The sequence below is a fragment of the Bombus flavifrons genome, chromosome 4 (genome assembly GCF_040668555.2).
Source record: "Bombus flavifrons isolate JBK064 chromosome 4, iyBomFlav1_principal, whole genome shotgun sequence".
In the NCBI taxonomy this organism is placed as follows: domain Eukaryota; kingdom Metazoa; phylum Arthropoda; class Insecta; order Hymenoptera; family Apidae; genus Bombus; species Bombus flavifrons.
This window is the reverse complement of record NC_138445.1, coordinates 14969765-14994320: the sequence shown is the minus strand read 5'-3', so window position 1 is coordinate 14994320 and position 24556 is coordinate 14969765. Positions and strand designations below refer to the sequence as shown.

Here is a 24556-nt window from a genome sequence, read left to right as displayed (position 1 = left end):
AAGTCAATGTGTACGCTGAGGTCGTTGCCTTTAAAAACGGGCAACCGAATCCCCGAACAGCACGCTCTGACGCAATCTGAATATCATTATCATCCCATAGGATACGTTTGATCCTTTGTTTTCGTTCAATACTATCAATTGCATACGACGGTTATAAATTGGTCGATGGTAGCAGCGAGAGAAAACGTGACTCTCAATTTCAATTTTTAATTTCCTCCCATGATTCATTTGGATTACGTCTCTGATAATTCGCGACGGCTATCGTAAATCAAACCCTACAATTCCGATTTTACGTTATCCGACTAAGCGAAAAGCACAGGTGTAAGACGTTTGTTTTAGCCCTCGTTTGTTTCTCGCGTCCATTTAACGAAGAAAGTTTCTCAGGTGATTTCGAGCCAGTTCTTCAGCAAGTTACGAAGGCCAATGTTCGAACACGCCGTTGAAAGATGATCCCTTTGTCCCTTTCTTGCTTGTCTTGCGTGTCAGGGGACAAGAAATCAATCTGCGATGATTCCAGGTTCATCTTCCAAGATCGAAGGATCTTATTATCGACCAAAGTCTTGGAGGATCGAACCGAACGCCTTTCCTAATACCATGACAAAATCCGGTCCAACAAATTACGCTATCGCGTTACCGATGGACGTAATCAAACATAACAGGGTCGTTTTCATGAAACGTTGCGACGATAACGCGCGTCGATAAGGGAGCGATCTGACCGCGAACGCTATCTCAGCTGGTCGATCGCTGCAGGCTCTGTGTTGACTAAAATCGCGTATCGAGCACAGGATCGAATGCCAGGCGTCGCGTGTACGATTAGATTGCCGGTTTGTTCGGCGAGTCGAATTGAAAATCCTGAGGCGGGGGAATGCCGCGTTGCTGGATGCACCGTTAAGGGTTCATCCGATGTGGTGATTCGGTGGGAAGTATCGTGCAACCATTCTGTCTGCTCTTTTTTCGGAACAACGACCGCGCTAACTGCACGCGTGTTAACGCCGCGCGAGTCATCAAGATGGTCACGTATACGAAGCCACGCTTCGAGGCACAAGTTTGGAGAGAATCGCGATGCACAAGCTCTGCGATGCTCTGCTTTCGCACGCGAAGCGACGAGAATTTTCCGCTTTGGCGGACTTCTTACGATTCTTACGATTCTTCTTACGATGCTTTACGATGCTTCTTACGATTTCGACGAGGACAAAATACTTCCTCGTCTTGTCAACGCACAGCTGACGCAATTTGCCACGCTTTTCCGGTAAAAGCTCACGATATTCGCCCATTCGTGGAACAATTTCTCCGAAACGCGTTGAAACGCGAAATGAAATCCGACAGCTCCGAGGAAAAATTGGTTCGAACGCGTGTGAACGACAAAGAGAGGAATTAATTATTTACCTTTTCATCTCGTTGATGTTTTGCTTTACCATCGTGTCAATTTCACGGACATATTCGTCGCGAAAACGAGGGGCGGATGAGGCTTAAACAGCAAATACCGATCGGTAGGCCGTCGACTTTTATGCAAATCCAAAGATGCAAGCTTTGCACTTTGGTAACTTGGAGTTTTCGAGGATCAGGCGTGCGAGCGTTGTTTTGAACTCTGCACGCTCAAAATAGCATTCCTAATAACACGTTATTTCACGGTGGTACGTTTGAAATAACAACAAAGCTCCTATTATGTGTTAAACGACGCACGGTGCGTTCGCAAGACAAAGAGTTAGCGGGAAAGACGCGGAGGAACCGTTGCGGCAGGGCTGCGGGTTCATAAAGGTCCATTCTTCACCGCGTTGCTTGATTTATCGCCGGCTATCTTTTTTCATTAGCATCACAGAACAGGAGAGAAATGAGAAAAATTCAGCGGACGAAAAATCGTTCGCCACACTGGCTTTCTTTATTTCGACCACGTGAGATCCGATTTAGCATATAGAGCGTAGGATGTTTATCTCGTAAATTTATTCGCGTTTAATTCGTAATCAGCGTATTTCCTTTCTCGGCATCTTTTTCCACCGTTTCGACCTGTTCTGATCGAGCCTTTGATGGGAAATCATCGAATCCGCACCGTCTTTAAGACGATCATCGAATTAAACGGGAGAGCAAACCGCGCAATCGATCGACGATGCCGATTTATTCGATGCTCGTTGACAATGAGTCAGCTCGTCGCTATGCTCCAGATGATAGTGATCGACGAATTGGGTCAGCCTGCTTGGGAACCTTACGACGGTATTTTCATCGCGTTTGCATAGAAACGCCGCAGGTACAGATGAAGAATAGGTAATCGGCATGTTGATTGCTTCATGGGAATTTCACTTATTGCTCGTAACGAAACTGGCATGTTTTGTCTTCTTGTACGGTTCATTAGCGTCTTGATAAAAACATTCTGTTTCGACCAATGGCCTTCTGTGCGAGGCCTGTTCGTCTATGTTTTTTCTTCTCCAAGATGTTCGACGTGGTCGAGGGACTTCTTTTGTTAGACTTATTTCGCTATCCTCGAGAGTATTTGCTTACGACGATAGGATTCTATTAGGAATTCGTAGCCGCAAAGTTCAGAAAATTCCTGCGCGCTTCCCTCGAATTATTCTCCTATTCTTATCCAAACGCGATTAAACAAACATTTTCGTAAACTTACGATTAAACCGATTCGAATTCAGAATTTACGACAGCCGATTAAAGAAAATAAAGAAAGAAAGAAGAGCTAATTAGAGAAACAATTACGCGTTCAGTATACTTTTATTCGTTAATAACATTAATATTCATTCTGCTTTTAATCGATACGAAACGCACTTCTAGGGGCGAAGAGGATCGACGTTGTAAATTAAGCATTCGGAGAATTTTCTCACAGAGCCAATTGACCGGTGTGTAGGTCGTTAGCTGTTGCAGCGACAAAAGAGCCGTCCAGAGAGAGCTATGCAATTTCCGTCGAAGGACGAGGGTTTGTCGGCGACTCGCACAAGGCAGAGAGCGAGCCCGCCGTTAGAATCACCATTATCGTCGACAGTATCGATGTTCGTTTGGCGTAGCCCTGAAAAGGCCTCCGCAAAGAGAAACCTGAATGTTTGCCTTGTTACAAAGAAATACGTCGTCGCCTTCAGGGGCTTTGCGCCTTCTTCGAGCTTTGCTCGACGTTAAATGCTTAACGAACGTCGAATTTCATTCACCGCATGCAACAGGTGTCTCGGTAGTTTCAAGATCTTCATCTATTCGTATCCGCTTACCCTCTAAGTATAACAAGATATCAATGCTCTCTCATCAACAGGTTTCGAACTTGTTATGAAACCACTGATCCACTTCTTCCATCAACTGTACGAACGTTATTTTTCAAATTCATCTTGAAATTGACTATTCGTAAATAAATAACGAATTAACTTACAAGTAGTATTCTGGTCTAGAGGCATGAATTTCGGGCGATTTTTGAAGCTCTGTACAAGCGAAACAAAAAATATTTTTGCTATCCTTTTTAGCGTTTGTTTATTGATATTTCGAGATTACGTAAAAAATTCACTGAAAAAAAACTCAATATTTAAAAAGTTACGAGCTGGCAAAGTTGGTGCTGCCAAAAAAATGGGGTGTCGTGGCGTGCATGATATCAACCCTTCTGGTCATCTGAAATAAAAAATGCGAACGGATTCTTAATTAGTATGGATGCCGCTATCGTCTGAACCTTGGAAAAGTCGATACAACATTTTTTTACAAAATGACGGCCGTTTGAAAAAAATTTCTTATTTCGCACGTTTTTTTGACAATTCCGAACGTTTAAAAAATAGTAATATTAAAGATTTTGAGCTGTGCGTGGTCCGGACGATAGAGGAGTATACAAGGAATATTCAGACCAAATTTAAAATAAATCGGTTCATTAGAACTTGAGATATCGTGCACGCCAACTCGAAAAAAGTAGTTTCGAGAAAAACGCGTTTAAAGTTTTGAGACAAGTTTACTCGGACAACGTCTACCGTCCACTATTCATTTGTTCCGGTCAGACCGGAGCAGATGCCGCGTCACAAAAATGGCTGTAACTCATAAAATAATTGAAATTTTGAAAACTCCTTTTAAGGGCATATTCTTGAATGTCTAAACTTTGGAAATATGAAAAAAAAATTGTTCGATTTTTTCAAATTTCTAGACCAGAATACCCCCTTAAGTGTACAGATCAACTTACAACGCGCGTTTCTTGAAAATCGAACAGCGATCGACTACAGTAGTCGTGTACGATAAAATTGAAAAATTGTGGAAAAATGGAGCCGATCGGTTTGGCCCCTGAAAGCCTCGAATAAACTACAGACTGATGAATTTTCCACAAGTTACCGATCAATATCTACAAATATTTCCTTCGAATTCACTGGCGTAAAAGTAGATCGTTAGCCGGAAATGAAATTATCCTTTTAGAGGAGAATCGAGCGAGTCGATTGAAATCGCGTTTGCTTGTTTGTCGGTGCAGATCGGCGCTTCTCTTAATGGAACGCCGGTGATTTTCCATCGGGCATTCGTTACTCTCTCGTTAAATATTTTTCGATACACGAACACGCGAGCTGTAAGAAAAATTAGCCTCTACTTAAGTCACGTTACCGAGCATGTCCAACTATGTGGATCACAAACCGTGGTAACAGCTAGACGATTCCTCAGAAGGCTATTAAAGCCGAGCTACCGCGAAAGTGCGTTACTACGACTAAAACGTAATAGTCTGTACCCCGGAAGTTAGACCAAGTCACCCGCCCACCGTATACGCCATGTTTCTGTCTATAAATTTTGCAGAACCTCGGTACACGTTCAATTAAGACTGGAGGCGTCACTCACGAACCAGAACCTTCCACGCACGATGGAACTGGCTGAATTTCCGCAATTATTACATTGTGGCATAACAAATATCTCTTTTAATAACTTTACCTAGACTAGCGATAGCAGTAAATCAGGTAATAAACATCTTCGTATAATTTCTGAATTTTCTGCCGTGTCGGATAACTCGTAATCTCTAAACGCATCTCGTAAAATTTTATTTCTTTTATTTTTATCAAATTTGTTAACGTTATATCAGGGGCTAATTATTTATTAATATTTATCAATGTCGGGAATCCAGGATTCGTAAAATTTCGTCGATAATACCAGTTTCCATCGTGCAGGGTAATAACAATTAAATCCGGATAACAATTAGCCAACAATTTTTCTCATTTGTCGTAACAATTGACAATTGACGAAGTTTTCCCTGCAAGACGGCCGAAATACGCGTTCAGTTTGGAAAGAATGAAAAATTCTCTTCGTTACGACGAGGAAAATAATCGAGGAAAAGGCATCTGTTTCTCGCACTCTGAAACGCATTAAATTCCGGAAATGTTAAAATTGAAACAAGTTATATTTCCATGAATACCTTCCATCTCGAAAACCACGCTCGTTATACTATACCAAGCTAAGATCTAATAATTTCGTAGCTTTTTCAGTCGCTTTTCAACGTCTCTGTGTTCGTTTATCCTCGAGATGATTAATGACATCTCGTACCGGCCATTGAATACTACCGGTGAATCGAAGAATTTTGTTTGGCCAGCTAAGGATGCGCGCACAATTTCTGGCCGCAAAGAAACAGAGAAGCAAAACGAGAATCCCTGATCGTTATTGCCTCACTTAAGACGGTTGTGCGTGAAATACAGAGGATCGGGAAGATGAACCAATCGAAAGACGATCTCATACATCATTCCGCTTATCGTCGGATCAACGCGGCACCTTTAAATCATCGCTTCGCTAACATCATAAATCACGGAACCGATGAAAGCCGATAAATCGAATGGACTTCGTCCCGTGGCTCTATAGAAGTAGCATTTAACGGTAACGGTATTAATAATGGGCAAATTTTTCTGGCTAAGTTCAAAGTACCCGTGTTGATCGCCGCTGTGTGTCCAACGGTCACGTTACACGGCACTGGTATCGCCTGAGTGTTAAATATTATTTTATATTTACTAGACTGCGACTGTTTGTGCATTCGCGGAGAACCTTAAATGCGTACAAATGTACAGATCGCGCGTATTACGATCGTTAACCAGTTAGCTGTCGCGATCTGTTTGAAAGCTGTGAAAAACGTGTGGCTAAAACATGTCGGGAAAAATAAGCGACGACAGAAAGTATACTCGTCGAACACGGAGTCTGCGTGGCTGTTAAAAATACAGAATCGAGTTGCAACGAGACGATCGTTTTATTTTTTAATCTTATTACCGACAAGGCTCGTCGTGACACGAAATATCGTCGTTTCTTCTTGACGAGTATACTCGTCGGAAACAGCCAACTGGTCACTGGCTGAGACGATATCTATTATTAGAATTTCAACTCTTGCGCGTGGAAATTAATCGCGGTCGAATCAGCTATGAGATATCAGGTACCTAGTTGACGTATTAATATTTGTGCACGATATCAGAAGTTCCGTCATTTTTCAGGCTGTCTTATGTTGGATCGCGCGTGTACTTAGTACACGTAGAATATACAAGCAGAAGATAAAAGAGGTGGATTGTTGCAGGTGCAATGTGCACGCAGGTGCGTGGACCATGACCTGGGCGGAGTCATTTCGCGGCCTTCGAAGGGGCGGCACGAAGGAAACGCGACGAGAGAAGATGCGTCCGCGGGTGCAAAGATCTCTCAAGGTCGGAATCGTACCTCTCGTCCTTGTCTCGCTTAATGAGACTCCTTAGAAACGTGCACGTACGTTCTACAGGTGGATGTACAGGCTGTAACTAATGCACAGTGCCGAAGCTTACAATCGTTCGACGCTCCAGAAAAGGATTGCCACTGATAAAAGTCGAAATCCAATGTCCAAAAGGCTGTCCTCTTTTTTCTCGGCCATATCTTTTACAGCAGGTATGCTACACGTTGTAAAATAAGAGATTCGGATAACGAGCGTTACCATCTTCGTTGTGTCTTGGCCATTTCCAATGTATTTGCCATTACGGTATGGTAAATATATTTATGTTCGAAGACTTCGAGTTTCGTCGATGAAACTTTACGCAATCGTCCGATTACGGCCGTGATTACATAAAATTAGTATGAAAATCGATTTTAAGAAAGTCGAAAGTAACGCTAAAAGTATTTTAATCGAAGAAGGAAGATATCAAAGTAATTTCATTTGACCCATCGGTGGATCGGTGTACTAAACGATTACAAATTCCACGTGAAATTACACGTATTATGCGTCTTTTGACGGTGCACCAAGTGGCGTTTATGTTGGCGAAGGTTTCGCATTTCTACGTATACCTGCACGTTCTCCCTTTATCCGGCAACGGAGCTGATCCCCAACAAAGAGGAAAAGTAAAGAGAAGAGGCAGCAAAAAGTAGACCGATCGAGACCTGGCATTTTTCTGCTAAAGTACTCGCTCCAAGCCCCATTACAGGCTGCCTGGATAAATATAGACTCGGTGAGTTAGCGAATACCTGTTAAAAATAGCAGATTCTCTTTCTTGGACCAAGATTTTATGCTTTCGCTCGCTGATATCATAACATACGTACGTGCGTGTGTATCGGTCTAGGAATAAATTACAATTTTGGCCAAGCGGGGCAGTCTTTTATGGCGGCAAATAAATGAATTACGATCACGAGTCACGGTCTGGAATTAAATAGTTACGGCTTCATTATGAAATCAACGTGAATGACTAAAAGAACAGTTAGTATGCGATCGAGTATCTCGCTACTTTTGATTCATGGCAGAAAGAGTAAATTCGTAGAATACAAATTAGTTGGTTATTCGGATCTAAACTAACGTTAATTAATCAATACGGCGAAGCGACGTTACAGAGATGTATTAATCTCCTAGCGAAAAAGCACGAACGTGCAGGTTTTTAAACGATCGATACCGCATCGTCATGAAAATTATTCTTTTCGATATTGTACGATTCGCATGTTCGTGAGTTTCCTTCTTATCACGAATAAACGAGAATAACCGCAATGAAAATATATTTCATTGGAAGTTGTTTCTATGCTTCAATTTAAACCTTATCATCTACTGGCAACCATACAAATACCCACTAAATTGGAAATCACGAATGTTGCAAGGCGTTTAAGGGTTCTCTCGCTTATGAGAGATTACGATCTCGTTGGCGCGTGTTCAATTGCCGCAATCGTTTGTCGCTACGTGTCCAACAACAATTTCCCATATTCCGTAGACACATCACGTTCCCAAGTGAGTATATCGTCCCTGTTGGACCACGAACAGAACTCGGATCGGAGTAGCAGATAACATCCGCCAAGAATTCTCAAAGAAGACACCCTTGAGAATTATATTTTTCTTGTCTCCGACGACTACCACCGTACGATTAAGTAAATTGCCTCCTCTTGTTTTTCTATTCACGATCGCTCTTCAATTTATATATCTATAATTCTATATTTAATTGCTCTGATTTGAAGTGGAATATGCTGTTCTCTGATAACGACGAAATTGATCGTTTTATTTCAACGTTTTATCATGATCGACCGACACACGACATGCCTATCGAATTAAACTTCGATAAAAATGGATCTATTTTATATACCGAGAGTCAAATTCTCGTTTATGAAATAAGAATGACATGGGAAGCTATACGAATTCGACGATCGTTAAATTCCATGTAAATACGCTGTTGTAAAATTTCCGCGTACGTCGCAACCGAGTCTACTGCGACAACAATGTCCTTGTTCGAGGAAGACTCGAAATTATTCGTAGTTGTGAGGCGAGAATGGTCGTCCGACCGGATACGGGTTCACCGAAACAGGAGACCGGAAGTACACGTGTGATCCTCGAATGCTGGCAACGATCGAGAATTTGCATGTACGTGCTACCATCGAGGATCACGTAGGACACTGGACGTTAATGCGACGAAGGATTTTCCAAAGCTCTCGCCTTCTCAACGAAGACGAATTATAAATAATGCAATAACGCGATAAGTCTCATGCTTTGAGAAACAAACAGCTGCGACTCGCAGCAGCTTGTGAAAAAGAGCCCGCGCGCTGCTTCTTTTTATACGCGCTGCATTCAACTTCACCTTGCAGAATGTCGTAAGTCTTGATTTCATTGAGGAAGAAAGTGAACTGTTTGTACGCGTGTCTGTTTCAGCTCACGGTGTTCCATTTTGTCGACAGCGTTCTCTCAGTGTAATTACTGAAATCTTCTCGTTAACGCGAGCACGCGTCACGTATGACGACACCTTTCCTCGCAATTAGAGTGTGTCCGACACGAGTCGTCTCGGAAGATTCAGATATTCGAAGAATTAAGGACATCGATTAACGATTCGAAGCGAACGACGCAAGGTACACGAGCGTTCGCGTTAAATCTGATGATTTCTCGAATTCCTAAGACAAGATACACGATCGTTTCATCGTTCGTTGAGTTTTCTTAACTTCCCGATGGCGAAGATCGCTCGATGTTCTCGATCGAAAGCTAGAAACACCCAGTACAGGCTCGAAGATCGTTTAAAAAGAAAGACAAAAACGAGTATTCCTGAAATTACAGTGTTTCGCCAGTTTCATTCAAAGAGCAACATAAATTGCAGCTTTTCGAACGATATCCCTCGCGAGTCAATCAACGAGGCCGCTATTTTCACAGATCTTGAACCGTTAACTCGGTTCTGACGTAACAACAACATAATAAATACCTCCACCCAATGGGCATATTAACCGAGCTATCGTTCAACGTATGGATACTTCTCATGATCTTAAACTGATTGTGAAATTTCTGTCATTTAATCGTCGTAACTTGAAATTTTCCAATTTTCTAAACGAGACATTAAGCTACGAGAATAGTTTGCTCGTTTGAAACGAGAGAAGCGGGCATCGAATCGAAGAGAAATATTTCAGTTTCACGAAAAAAGTTCGATTATTTGCGAGACGTACGCGTCACAAGTAGCAGAACAGCGGAATTCTCGAAACGAAAATTGTTGTTGTTTCAGGTTCGATTCGATTTCCATATCAATATACAACCAGAACGAACTGATCGATACGTATTTAAAAAGCAACCTATATCGCAATTTAAAGCGCTACTGTACTATCCTCGTACAGCTGTACGAATCACGAATTATTACAGCGGTATATGCATATTAAAATATCTCAAAGTATCTTCACGTGTCTCGGATCGTTAAGTGGCTTCTAAACCTAACAACGTAATGAGCGTTTCCACGAAATACGTATTTAACCGAACCATCGAACACGTGGATCGCTTCGTGATCCTCAACACTTCGAGTCTGAATAGAACGCGAATAAAAAGGAATACAGAGTGCCCTATGTAAAATGGAATCACGTTAACCGTGACAGGACCGTGAAGGAAAGGAGAGGCTCGTAACAGTTTTGGTTTGAGTTGGTGGCTTCTAAGTAAAACGGAAAGGCGGTACTGGACCTCGCGGCGGTACGCCTCTTCTTGATTTACCACGAACCGGAAGATACCCGAGACTCGCAAGATCGTGATGTATCACGTTGGGTTGACCTTCTGGGTCTCTCAGGACCTCGCTGCTCGGATTCAGGATTTCCAACCGGGGCTCGGGTCACCCGGAAATTTCTACACCGCGTAGGTTATGCTACGGTTATATTTCATGTTATGGCTTTTGGAAATACGATGACATCGGTACGGTCATCTCGATAGAAAGTGAGCGACGCTGCATCGAATCTTGGCTTATCTTTGTATCGTCGACGTTTTCTTATTTCAATCGAACGTATTTCTAAATGCGGACAATCGCATACCTTTGTACACGTAATTAAAGAGATTCAACTACGTCGCGTAAATTTCATACAAATTACATCTGACAAGCGTAATATTTATTTTTCGAAAAATACTAGACGTCCGTCGAAATGGTTCTCTTTCGTCAACTATCGAAAAGATTGCAGACGCGTTCGCAAGGAATTTGTACGTTAATCGTTCAAATATGTATTTTCACCAGTTACTGTATCTAAATATCACGAGATAGTTCCGAAGTCACGTTTAACTCACGGTCACCGCGTACGTCGATGAAACTTAATTACGTCTACGATATTAGAAATTGAGCCGAGATTCCGACGATCCATGGATCACGGTTGGCTCTGTAATTATATTACAGCGATGAGTCGTCTTCAATGGACCTTCGATTATCTAGGATTCGTTCGCGTGTATGCGTGCACGTGTAAATCTACGCCATCGATTAGTTCTTTATCCTCCGGATATAATTGTTGTTCACGTTGGCACCGTTGAAAAATTGCTGATATTATCGACGCGCTATTATATTGTTTGCAGTCTTCTAGCTCCTATACGCATTTTCAGATTGCTTTCAGTGTCCGCCAATCACGCTAATCACGATAATCTCGTCTCATTACGGCATTAATGAGTTACAAAAAGTTTCGTGTAACGCGTCACACGTTCCGTAAAACCATTATGCCGAATACTTAAATACTATGATGGATCGCTGTACGTAGACCACAAGTCAGGGCCTCATAAATTGGGTCCGTTGAACCTAACTGTCCATCATTATGGTGATCACGGCTAGACAAAAAGGAAGGTCACTGGTTGCCTTCGTAGTCCTTTTTTTCATCCTTCTACCGGCTCCCTAACGAACAGATCTAATTATATCCTGGCTTAACCAGTCTCCGACACAATATTATCGGAGATATCGACCAAGACGTAAAGGCGGCTAATCGAGGATAGTTAACGCAATTTAAATATCGTTTGAATTTGTTCGCTCGAAATTGACTCTTTTCTTCCGTTTCTTTGCCTAATTAACGGACACTAATGGTTTTAGTTTCCGTCGGAGCGAGCAATGATAATTTACCGATGTTAGGCAAGTTGTTTCATTTCAGAGAAACGATAATTCTCGTTTGGAGAGGGAAAAAGAAATGAACGTTTATCTAAATAGAAACGAATGTACATATACTTAAGATTAAACGGCTCGCATTATGCTTTATAGAGGAGAACTGTAATTAATATAAGATTCTTAATTACACGAGGCATCTGCGTATAAATATAGGATGGTCGGTGATAAGTGGAAAATAAACCAGTTAATTCGGATAATGCAATTATATCGAGTTACGTTTCCCATAAATCCCGCTGTCTTGAAATCTTGAATTCTATTCTAATCTCTCATTCACGTATCGAAGTGTAGTTTCGTTAAACGATTAATTCCCTAATAATAATAGTAATCATTTATCCGTACTAATAAATAAAACTCGGCGTCAAAGTAATTTTAATAATCGAATTAATCTATATATATTTCCCATTATTTTCTTCAGCGAATAAAATCACGCGGCATAAGCGATCGAGCGTAAATGGCTCGCAGGATGAAGGCGCAGTCCTCGCCTAAGCTCGTGCGTGAATGGAGGATCGCGTGTGCGCGAAGATCAAGATCGTGATCGCATAGCTGCGTAACGATCAATGCCAATTTCTGTGGTCGAGGCCGTTCACGCGCGTTTCGCGTGGAAAATTGGCAAACGCCCATCTCGTACCCTTCCACGTAGCGACGTAGGTGTTCCTCGTGAACGTATCTCTTTTTTTCACGTTTCGACGAACACTCGGATGATCGTATCCGTACGCGGACGAGGCTTTCCACGTAATGAGCGCACGTCAAATGCAACACGCGAGAAGAAAGATTAGAACGTGTCTAGAAATGAAGTCAGCGAATTCTAATGAACTCTTTGCTCGTGGCCAATGCGGTTACATTCGAATCGCTGATTCATGCGTTCACGTTTACCAAGAGTCGCAGAACCTTCTGCAACGGCTGTTCCACTTGACATAATTGTATAATCTTAAGGTTTTACGAGGACGTTGGTCGAGATTAGTCTCGATGCAATGGTGTAGCTTCGGTTAATTCTATCGGGAATACGTTATTTGATGCAACGAATCGTCTCTCCCTTTACCTCGTTTCGCTCCAGTCTTTCTACAATTATAATATCCAGTAATTTGGCTCTTATCGACCACCCGAACTTTACACATCGTATTCTAAATACATCCGTGAATACTTTCATTCGCCACAATGTCTATCCAAGTCGTATTTACATCACGTTAGTCCATGGAATTTATCTCACTTTAGTCGCTCTAATAAATTTTGTAAGAAAAAGACCTTGACCGTTCTTGACGATCGATCCGTTTCAGTCAGTGTTATATATAATCAGCGTCAATTAATTACCAGCATTAGCTCAACACTCTTGGAATATGCCAATCCTATTTCTCTGCGAGAAAAAAAATACCAACACCGTGTATAAAGTAGTACGAATACTTTATACAGCATACACTCCATACAAGATATTACAAATACTTTATACAGCGTAAGAAACTGGTGGTGTAAAAATTTTCCTGGAAAATATGGAAAGAATTCGGCCATTGAACCGAACCGTTCAACCTTGACTGATCTCTACCGATCTATCCTTCCTTTTAGATGGCATTCTCGATACATCATTGTCCCTCCTTTCTCGCTCGTCGGATCTTCCACCGGCTGAATTCGTTTGGTATTCGAAGCGAAGTATGCCAGCGAAATAACAGTACCCAAGAGCCACGACGGAGAGCCGTGAAACGGTCCACCTCTTGCTGGTCCTAGCCGGCTGCCAGCTAGGTCAGTGCCACCTCGAGGATTTAGTGTCACTCGAGCTCGGTTACCGAAGCGTGCAGCCGAGAAAAATAAAGCAGGGGAACACGCCGGAATCGTCGCAGACACGAAGAGGCGATCAAGGAAACGTTCAACGATGATAATGGAGGAGGAGCTGGTTGGGGCATTGCGCGCAGAACAACAACGACGTTTTCGAACCACCGCGAGAATCACGGGGAGAGACCGAGAAGAAGATGAACGACAGCATTGTTATCATCGCTTTAATCACCGTCTTTGTTACCTTTTGTTCCCTTCCTCGAGAATCCTCCCGTGGCAGACGTTCCAAGAGTGTTTTTAAAAGACCGCTACGGCGAAATAATATTTATACTACCGCTTGCGAGTGTTATGCTGCCTCGAATTACGTTTGTAACGCTCGCAAGTATTTGGATATATGTAACGGGTTTGTGGTTACAGTGAATTTCATCGCACTCTACCGAAAACCATGATAAATCGACGCCAAATAGAAGACACTGGTTGTTACCTTAAGAACCTTAAAAGATGTACTATGATTCAAGACGATAATAATTATCAACTGTTTCGTAGTATTTAGATAGGTTCGTGGATTTTTACAATTGCGGTGAATTTTATCACGCTGTAGATTCACGATGAATTAACGGTGATTAAATCAAGACTGTCGACTATGCAATTCGGGAAGAAAGGAGAGACATCAAAGCGCGTTGTATTCGCGTGCATCGAGTATCAGCAAGATTTCCTCGCGAAAGAAGCTTAGGGAAAAAGAATTATCCCTGAGTTGTTAGACATTAGAAACGCCGAGGAAGTAAGAATCATATTCCACTTTGTGCGAGAGATTATAAAAGTAAGAAAATTGATGTCGAGCCGTAACAGATATCACGTTAGTATGTCGCAGCGTTTATGTGCGCACATATTGCTACAATAATAACCAATACAATCTTGTTCGCAGTAGCCTGAAATACGAGCAAGCACGCAATACAGCAACAAACTTAATTGCTACGATAATAATTATCAATCAGACAATTCGCAAAGATGTATCTGCACCATCCGACAATTTTAAATACAACCAACTTAATCTAACTTTCCGAAACACCGTGTATACGTTGCGTTCGCAGGATGGTTATTGATGCGCTTGCTGGCCGTGTCTTTCGGGAACAATTTCCCGCCGCGTTTACATTGTATAACGCGACGGTTGACAAAGATGAAAAATCAGCCCGAGGATTATAGTCATTATTCTCGTTGCATTGCCGCGGCTGATAGCGATTTGTCTGGCGCTCGCGTTCCTACGGCCTCCCGGCGTCGACAAAAGGACCGGTGCTGCCTCCCTTCACGCGTTCTTCGACGCGCCAACCTTTTGTACGATCGCGAATTCCCTTGACCGCCGGTTCGTTTGTAAATTATTAGCAAGGAACACGCTTATCGCCCTACGACCAGCCGCCGCGCGTATATCGGTTATATCGGTAAATCATAGCCGAGCCCTTTTCGCCTTCTATCCTCGATTCGTAAATTGTTGGTCGTGGAATCGTACGCGGCACCACGTAGCCTGTAATTACTTAAGCTGTCAGAGTATGATAGCTTAAGGACAATCGTAGTCTGCCGGTCGGGGTTGCTGACATTGTCGCGTGAATCGATACGAGATGAGTCAGTCCTAGTGCGCCAACATACACCGTAGTGGTTATTCGGATTTGAGGAGCTCGTAACGACAACGAGGCAACTCCAACATATACATTGCGTTTGTTCGAGGACAAAGAACGCTACAGGTTTCACGTTCAAACGACTATAAATTTATCTAGACTCTACTTTAGGATTTAAGACATCGTTTACGCATATATATCGTATATTACGTATAATTCGCATATCGAGAATCCAAGTAGCGATCGTTGTGCTCGCAATATAAGACGGAGAAATTGACGAAAAGCGGGGTTGATCGACTTGGTTTCGTGGAAGGTTCAGATCGTAACTTTACGAGACGTTGAACAGAACTGCGATGTATTCCGTAGGAAACGAAAACGAACACCTTCTCGTTCACGTTTACGCTGTTACGCTGGACTTGAAAAGGAAAAGTAGCAATGCATCGAACTCTGAAACAATGGTGTATCTGTTACTGCAGGGTCAACGGACATAGCAGTGCGAAGTACGCGTGTCTTTGACCGGAATGACACGCAGAAGTGGTATATGCTTTATCTTGATGCGTGGAAAAGCCGTAATTGCGTTGCACGATTTTAATTGCACGACGTCCACTCGTTTGCAACCAGTGATTTTAACGGAACACCGCGTAGGTAAGCGGCCAACCGATGGGATAACGCACGCATTCAAATTGACGTGATCGCGGAAAAAATTAGCAGAGAATCGCCAATTTTATCTCGGCGACTGTTCCTTCCTGAATGTCGCGCGTTAATTCGCATTCGGTTCGTGTCGCGTTCGTTTCACAGGTAGAAAACGATTGACAGCGTGGGGAACTTTATCGGTTGTTTCGCGGTTTAGCCGCGAATAAATGCGCGCTAATCGCGATGTTTGTCGCTTGTCGGCGATTCAACAACGGTACTAACGGGGCACGAGCAATCTGTGTCGTACGATTAGGAATGTTTGGTGAACCGAGCAACGATATTTCGAATCGATAAAACCAACGTGGACAGGCGATACAAGCGATTAAACGCGAGTTAATGGACGCGCAAAGTATTTCACGTGCTCGAGAGAGAATTTGGACACGTAATTGAGATAGGTATATCGAAAAACAAACGTACGAGATAGGAAATATTGGAAGATTTACAACATTTGTTACATCGTGTCATAAGAATATTTTACAAAATTGTTTCGCTTATTTTTCAAGTATGTAAGATACTTATCGGACATGTTAAATGATGTCTTATGTAGAATTTAGGACGAGATTCATTAATTTGGACTATACAGAGGATTAACCGTTTTAAGATCGATCTTTTTTAAACAATAAAAATACATATTTTCTGGACGATTTGGTAAAATGACGTCTAATTGGTTCTCTCAGAACTAAACGCGTTGATCTTGTCGTGAGATTTCCTGCAATTTTGTTCCATTAATAATGACTCTATCATAGGATTAATAATGTTTGTCGTACGAAGGATGGTCAAATGTTCAATGTTACGAGTAGGTACAATACTTTTGTATGAATACCTGCATTCCGATGCAGTCGATGCGTTTTTGTACCTTCGAATTTTGCATAAATGCATAAATATTCATGGTTTGCACGTAAGAAGATCAAGCGCAAATATCCAAGAATCATGCACGAGAAATGCGCATCTTGTAGCGAACAGTACAACAGTATCTTTTCTCTCCGGCGTCCTTCTAACTCTGAATGCATTCATATTTTAGATCCTGGCATAGAGTTGCACGCGAGAGAGGCGTATGCTCGACCGAGGATAGAAGAAGGTATGGAAGTGGCAAGGAAAGGCGTGTCGAGACAGTCGAGGAGAAAAGGAAAGAAGAAAGCCGAGGATCATCGTCATCTTCTCGCGATGCCAAGCGCGGCAAACTTATGTAACGCTTTCATGCAAGACAAGGCCAAGGTTTCCACGACTCAGACAGACGCTTCGGCTACACCTTCGTTCATAAGTGTTAGGACGTCTATGGAAAATATTTTTTCTTCGTAGAATATATTTCCGATTAATTCCACACAATATAATTTACGAGATACAATTTGCAGCATATATTTTCAATTGTTATGTAACTGTGGGAAAATCGAGAACGTAAAAATGCACAGAATCCACATAACGATACAAACTACAAGTCTAGAGATGTCTAAAGATAGAGTATTCGTCCTACTATTTAATACTATTGCAATTATTATCAAGTAAAATTTCTTTAACCAGTTAACCGCGTTCGACGTGTATACACGTCAGTGCTTGATTTTAGCTACGCACACCGTGATGGATTTCCGAAATTAAACTTCGTGGTAAACAGATTAAAAAGCAAGCGATTTTGTTTCGTTGCTAACTCGACTACCATGTTTGAACTTTTCCAAATTTCACTCGTCTGAACTGGTTGGAAGACGAAGAGATTTACGTAATTCACTGGTTCGCTAGGTTTTTCCATTCGGCAAGGGTTCGATTAACCGGACGTGAACTAAGATTTTGTTCCACTAAGTGCAGTTGCACGGTATCGTATTTTTACGATGAAGGTGTTTAATAAATATAATATTGATCGAACGATTCGTTTCGTAAATTAAATTAGACGAAATTAAATCAAAAATCTGAAATACACGGTTTTGTGCGGATTTCCCATACTTATGAACGGAGGTGTACGTACGTGTGGTCCCTCTGCTTCATATTGTTTTATGCCACAGTCGGCGACGCATTTAATTACGTCTATCGAAAGAAACGTCGCGGATCTTGTTCGTCGGACCACCAAGATGGTGGAATTTCGAGTCAGGAGGCGGCTGCAACGCGTAACAGGACAATGCTCGATTGTATAATTTGGACGCGTCCTCCGTGGGGACGGATAACTTCCTTTGAGAACAGACCTAAGCCACCGTGTGTACCGTGTAATTATTTTCTGAGATCGTTGAAAATATAAAAAGGCTGTTCGCGCGAGAATTGTTTGACAAGGACTCGAAGGTTTCGTCCGGTTGATGTTTGTGGAGGTTTCAATGTCATTGCTTTAAGGTTTCTTAAGGTGTGTGTGTGTGTGGTTTAAAGCACCGAACGAAAAAATGATTTGCAGATCCTTTCGGCTAAATGTTATATCGACTTGGACACATTTTATTTAAAACGAAGATTACGAATAAAGAAGACGATTAATTAATCCAATAAAAGTAATTGGTGGTTTAAAGCGGCGAATGAAAGTGATTTTCAGATCTTTTCGGTTAAACGTTGTCAAGACTTGGACAATTTTTATTTAAAATGGAAATTACGAATAAAGAGGACGATTAATTATTCCGATAAAAGTAATTGGCGGTTTAAAGAAACGAATGAAAATGATTTTCAGATTTTTTTTTTTTTTTGGTTAAATGCCATTGACTTGGACACCTTTTACTTAAAATGAAAATCACGAATAAAGAAGACGAATAATCATTTCAATTACAATAATTCCTGGCTTAAAACACCGAATGAAAATGACGACTTTGACATGTTTTTGGTTAAACGCTTGAAATGAAAATTACGACCAAAGAAGACGATTAATTATTCCGATAAAAATAATTGGTGTCTTAAAGCAGCGAATGAAAATGGCTTTGAGATATTTTCGGTTAAACGCTATCGATTTCCACGTTTCTTACTTCGAATGAAAATTACCATCGAGGAAGACGAATAATCGTCCCAACGAAGACAAAGAGTACGTTTGAAAGCGAGCCAATTTCAAAATATTTGGACAAACGATTCGCACGTGATGAAGCTGCGTGAAAGCCAAGAAATGCAAAAAGAAATGTGGTACCGCGGAAACGTGGCTAATAAAGACAAACAGAAATGCATCTCCCACGTTTCCTCCTCGTAATTTTCAAATTAAAATCGACGTGCAACGGAGCGACAATGGTGTCACAGCGCTTAAAGCTTGCAAGTAACGTTCCTCAAAAACAATGAAATTCGCACTTTACACGCGCAACGTTTTCAATACTCCGAGAAATAATTACGTTCGCTGCGTTGGAAGCGGCGGTACCTGCTACGCGTTTCCACGGAAATTACAGTGTAATTTAGTAACAATTTCAACCGTAATTATCGCACACGAATACCGCCCTTATTTTCAGATTTTACACGTCAAAAATTCACATCGCAGCGTGTAGTTACACATTGTTCTTTGTTTTCTTTTTCCTTCTTTTTTTTCTTCATGCACGTTACTCGAGGCGTGCGATTGACACTGAAAGCATTCCATCTCGTTAGGTCCGTTATCGGCTTCTATCTTATCTTTCGAGAAGGTTTCCTTCTTTTTTCTCACTTTCGTTGCTCCCCTTCGTCGCAGACAGTTTTTGTTCGCTTCGTCGGCTAATAACGGGAAACGGTGGAACGGAACAGGCATCGAGAAATCTTTAACGAGTTCCATGGAACTCGAGCGAGAACTGTTTTTGCCCCGTTATTCGTCACTTTTAGTGTCAATCGGTATTCGTGTCTGTTTCGTACACTGTCGCTTAAAAATTGACGCTAACAGCGCTCGTGTTCTTACGGTTTACGAAGAGGAATTAACCCTAAACATTTCAAATGTATCGGTTCGTTTCCTATTTCTGATAACGTCAAAGGGAAGAAACTTTTTCGCATTAACAGCATACACGGACGATGGTAGCTACGTATCATCAAGTTACGTGCACTCGTGAAGCGACGATGATTGTCGATATTCGACAAAATATTTTTCTGTTGTTCCTTCATGAATTACGTTTTTCAATAGCATTTCCATTTTTATTATCGCGTTGTTCGTGGAATATTTATAACGATTAGTATTTTTACGTACGTGTTTACGTAATGTGCATTGGAACGAATACGATACGTATATTAGCTTCTAATAAATTTATTTATCCGTGTACACTGCGATTCTAAATTCCTGGTACAAGTTAGTATACGACCATCATATTTAAACGTTTGGATTTTCCCTTCATAACTGCTCAAAAACTAATGGTCTAAAATGTCTGAACAATCGATTATGTATTGCATTATTCATCGAATTTTACTTGTGCTGCGCACGCTGCCTGTGAAACGGGTTTTCTTTTAATAAATGCAGTCACACTCCTCCTTCGTAAACTTAATACGTTCGCCGCGATGCACGTCAGAATGATTTCCGGTACGGATCATAACGGAGTTGAAGTGTAAGCATCCGAATATCCGGAGACGAGTCTAACCGTTGTCATAATTTTTTCGTATGTTTCTCATAGAGAAGAATTACATTCGATCTCTTCTATGTCTCCAACTTCGAATTTCTTACTACGTTATTTTTATAAATAGATCTCGAAATTTTTAATGGATACTTCGTACGTCGAACTTGAAATTAGTCTGTCAATACTTCGTAGTCTTTAATTCGTCGATGTTTCTCTTCTTTTTGTAAATTCGTCTACTCTCGGATCATTTACATTTAGAATTTTCCCTTCTTTTTACACAGCTTTTTAACCATTTCACTTGTGACAATTTTGAATTCGATCGCACCTCGCCTTCAAATTTTCGTAGCTTAATTCCTGTCGTGTCTCATCTGACGTACCAGATGCAAACTACCAGAAGAAAAATAAATTTCACTGTATGGATCGTCGAGACAGTCACCGTTACTTAACCAATTGTAAGTGTGAAACTACCTAAATGATACTACGATGACAGATGATATTTTTCGTAAGAGACAAAAATACTCGAATCAAAATATTTATAGAAGTATTTACAAACCAGAAATGGCTAAATCCAAAAGCATTGCGATGGTTTACCGTTTTAATACGACGTTGTGATACGCGCAAATTTCGATCTCCTCTGCTTCGTATAATATTTAATTCCCCACAGATTCCACACAAATTCTTTCGATCCTAAATACTCTCACAGAAGCTAACTACTAGTATTATACTTTACGTAAACATTTCGCCTTTATTTTATATTCAATTCTGGCCTCCGATTTCACGCAAATACTTGCAATTTTACACGACTCGATCTTCCCATTTTACGTCTTTCTCTTTCCCCATTTCCCACTCGATCTACTTCGCGGCACAACACCGGTATCACTCACCTGATAAGGATAAGCTGCTGGTCTGTAGTAGCTGCCGGTGTTAATCGCCGGGTAACTTTTGCTGCTGCTGCCACACATAGAAGCCATCTTTCATTGATTCCTCTTCGTTTCTCTTCCAGCACCAGTTTCTTGCTGCTCTTTTTCCACTCACGTCCAACTTCCACAGACAATGGGATCGCGTCGTCGTCGTCGTCGTCGTCGTCGTCGTCGTCGTCGTCGTCGTCTCAAACGTTTCCAGACGTGTTCATTGTTGGACACAGTTCCTTTTCTTCTGCAGTCGTCCGTGAACGATTACTACCGATTGTTAGAGAAAACAGAGGCGGAAATTTATTCGAGGGAAACGCGAGTGTTATACGCCTCCGCTCGAGCTGGAGATTCGCGCGCGTAGACACGCATAGGCCAACGATATGTTCGCGATGCCCGTGGTATTCAAGGTCACGGTTGTAACACAATTTTTTTTTCACAGTCCTGAACAGTCCCGTTAAGCACAGTTGCCGATATATTCATACGCGACCAACGTATTTTTTCTTCTCTCGCTCTGTCTACCTTTTAATGGGTCGACCCATAAAAAACCAGTTCATTTTTCAGACCTGTTTTAAATGCTTTCGAACCACGCTGGTCCCATTTTTCACTCCGTTTGAAACGCAGAATCTCAGCTTCGATACCAATCACCAGAATCGCTTACAATTAACATCGATCGTTTTCGATCGCTTACGATTGCCTCTGATCACTTTCCCTATGACTTGTCGCACGATAAACTCCTCCCTATGTCCGACGATTAACCGCTAATCCAACGTCTTTACCAGGAAATAAAGAAACTCTAAATTTCGATCACGCGGTTTATCCAAGCACCGCGATCGGTTCGATGTTTTCAACGACAAATTCATTCGCGATCGTTTAACCGATATCCCTTTTGCTCGTCTCTCTTTTGTCTAATTTATAAGGAGCGAGTATGTTAGCGAACGTAGGCAAATCGTTGAACGATAGGTTTCGAAGAAAACGTATATCGTAGTTGGACGAGAGAGGATCGAGACGAGGCAGAAGGCACGCGGCACCACACGTCCTTCCTCCGAGACGGTTGACCACCGACTGACAGCAGGAGATCTTCACGCACCGCCGTTCTTCATCTTCATCCTTCCCGTTCGGCTAAGAGGCACTGTACGCCGTTCATCCGACTTCTTCTTAAAGTCGAGCGAGTTAGCTTTGTCGGCTAGGCAACGCTTCACGCTACCTTACTTTTTGGCGGGTCCACCACCTCGTGGGAACCGAGCCGGACGCTACTTTTCTTCCTTTAATTTTCGTCGCTTCTTTTCCTGCCCCTCTCTTTTTCTTCTTGCTCCTCTTCTTAGGCAAAAGGTGGATTTCTTCGTTCTTCTTGATTCCACCGCGTTCTTTCACGTCACACTCCACACTCAATTATATTTTTCCAACGTTGAAACCTCTCTTCAATCTGGACGAAACACGAAGCGAGTCTCACCGGTACGTCTGATTTCTCGCTTCGGTTATTTCGTATTGAACATTTTCTTAAAACGTCGCACGGATCCTTTCGTATGCCAAAATGAACGGTAAGATGGAAATATAAAGATTCGAGGAGCGTAGTAGCGCTGGGTTAAGCAAAAGGCAGATTTCTTTCTTTTTTTCTCTTCCCAAGCGAAACGTACATTTCCGTTTCTTTTTCTTCTCTGTATTCCTCTCGGTCTTCGTTGTGCTTCGGGCAGCCAGGGTTCGTGCCTCACGGTCGCCGCGCCAATTTGTTCCGATTTCGTTGCGTCGCCATCGGAATCGACCCATTATCCGCGAAAGGAATCCCACAGACTTTGCGATTACGCTTACCTCGACGCTGCTCGTGTAATGAGAAAATGGCGTCCCGACGTCCGCGACTCGCGTTTAGCGTTCGCGCGGAGATTTCGATACGCGGTCAGGCGTAGTACGGACGAGGTGATTTCGATGCGCGCACGAGGCGCTGTCTTTCAGCCGTCGAAATCCCCTCAGCGTCTTCTTTCAGCCTGAAGCATCGGACCAGCGACAAGCTTTCCGAGGGAATTTCTCATTTTTCGACGTAGGTGTGGCGCTCGTCTTATTTTTACCATTCTGTTACCGTTATCGTGATTTTTGCGCTCCAACGATCGTCTCACGAGTTTGTTTTACCCTTCGTATAATCGTACTAAAATTCTCAACGAAATTTTACTCGTCGCAAACTACAAATTACCAATACTACGAGCTTAAAATGTACATAAAATACGTAAAGACGTAGGAAGATACGCAAAGATTCGTAATACGTCGAGTATACTCGTCGAGCATTTGCCAGACGAGAGGAATATCTGTTTAGGAACCAATTTATCATCCATTTGGCAAACTTAATGAAAATACGAATTTTTTGGCTTGACAACTAAGGAAATGCGGATTTTGTCAATATCAACTAATGACAAATTCCTTAGTTGCGAAACTATTAATCATCGAAACATTCTTATCTGTCGCTATTACGATTTACTCGTGAAATTTTGTCAAACCACTGAGACGATCTTTCAATTACAGGACGATCTTGTAATTTTCTCACAAATATGCTCTCGACCTCGTCGTAGTAAACGCAACGACGCTCTTAAATTTCTTATCTCGTATTTTCAACCGGCAATCCCGATTCCTCTAACTGCATCGTGCGTTAACGTTGCAGCCTACGCTGCATAACTGCAATTATCGTTTTATATCAGACCGTTGCACCTATATACATATAATGGACCGAGGTATCCGTAGATTACGCGGCACGATAATAACCGGCACTGATGCTTGATTAACAAACTTGAAAAGAATACAGTAACAGTATAGCAGGGGTGCAGGACCGTGTTCATTGTATTCAACACTGATCGAAACAGTAGGTTACTATGCGGTCTCTACAGTTCTCTGCGATGGTACTCGTATTATTCACGACGAGTAACGCTATTCGTAAGAGAAGTTAATGATACTGGTTGCACGACCCTTAATGAAACCCATCGTCGTCTCGCCTATGTAATATCGTTGCATCGATAACGGTAAAAAAATTTCCACCCGCAAAATTTCTCACGCTGGACATCGAGGGTACGGGTACGGTGGGAGTGGAATTTAAGTATGTATTGTGAGCATGGAATTCGCAGAATAATTTCACAAGAAATTAGCACAATACAGGAGTCATTATATGTAAAATTATTGTAATTGTTTTACTATCAGCTTTTTGCTGCCAATTTCTCCAGTTATTCTAGTTACGGGTTGTAACGCGCGAGTGGAAACGATCTTCGCGATTTTCAAAATAAAAGCTCGTCACCTTTTTTTTTTCGTGGTTATCGCTTTTTGCCACTTTCAAACACGTTGAGTTGTATTATATCTGCGTGACAGAGGAAGAGAATAATAATGTAACGTAACAAATTACGAAGAAGAAC

The 24556-nt window shown here is 41.8% G+C and overlaps 1 protein-coding gene and 1 long non-coding RNA gene across 2 annotated transcripts in view; one reads left to right on the top strand and one right to left on the bottom strand.

The window, feature by feature from the left end:
- The window catches only part of LOC138178635 (uncharacterized), a 35399-nt gene extending 12485 nt beyond the window's left edge, over positions 1 to 22914 (bottom strand). Inside the window, exon 1 of the mRNA XM_069110678.1 lies at positions 21147 to 22914. Within this exon, the coding sequence (XP_068966779.1) occupies positions 21147 to 21233 (87 nt within the window). The 5' untranslated portion in view covers positions 21234 to 22914. The remainder of the gene's footprint in view (positions 1 to 21146) is intronic.
- Positions 6454 to 17230, top strand: LOC138179326 (uncharacterized). The gene is made up of 3 exons (XR_011173018.1): positions 6454 to 6602; positions 6674 to 6816; positions 16842 to 17230. It is a non-coding gene; the product is annotated as an uncharacterized LOC138179326 (long non-coding RNA).
- Positions 22915 to 24556: the final 1642 nt, after the last annotated feature.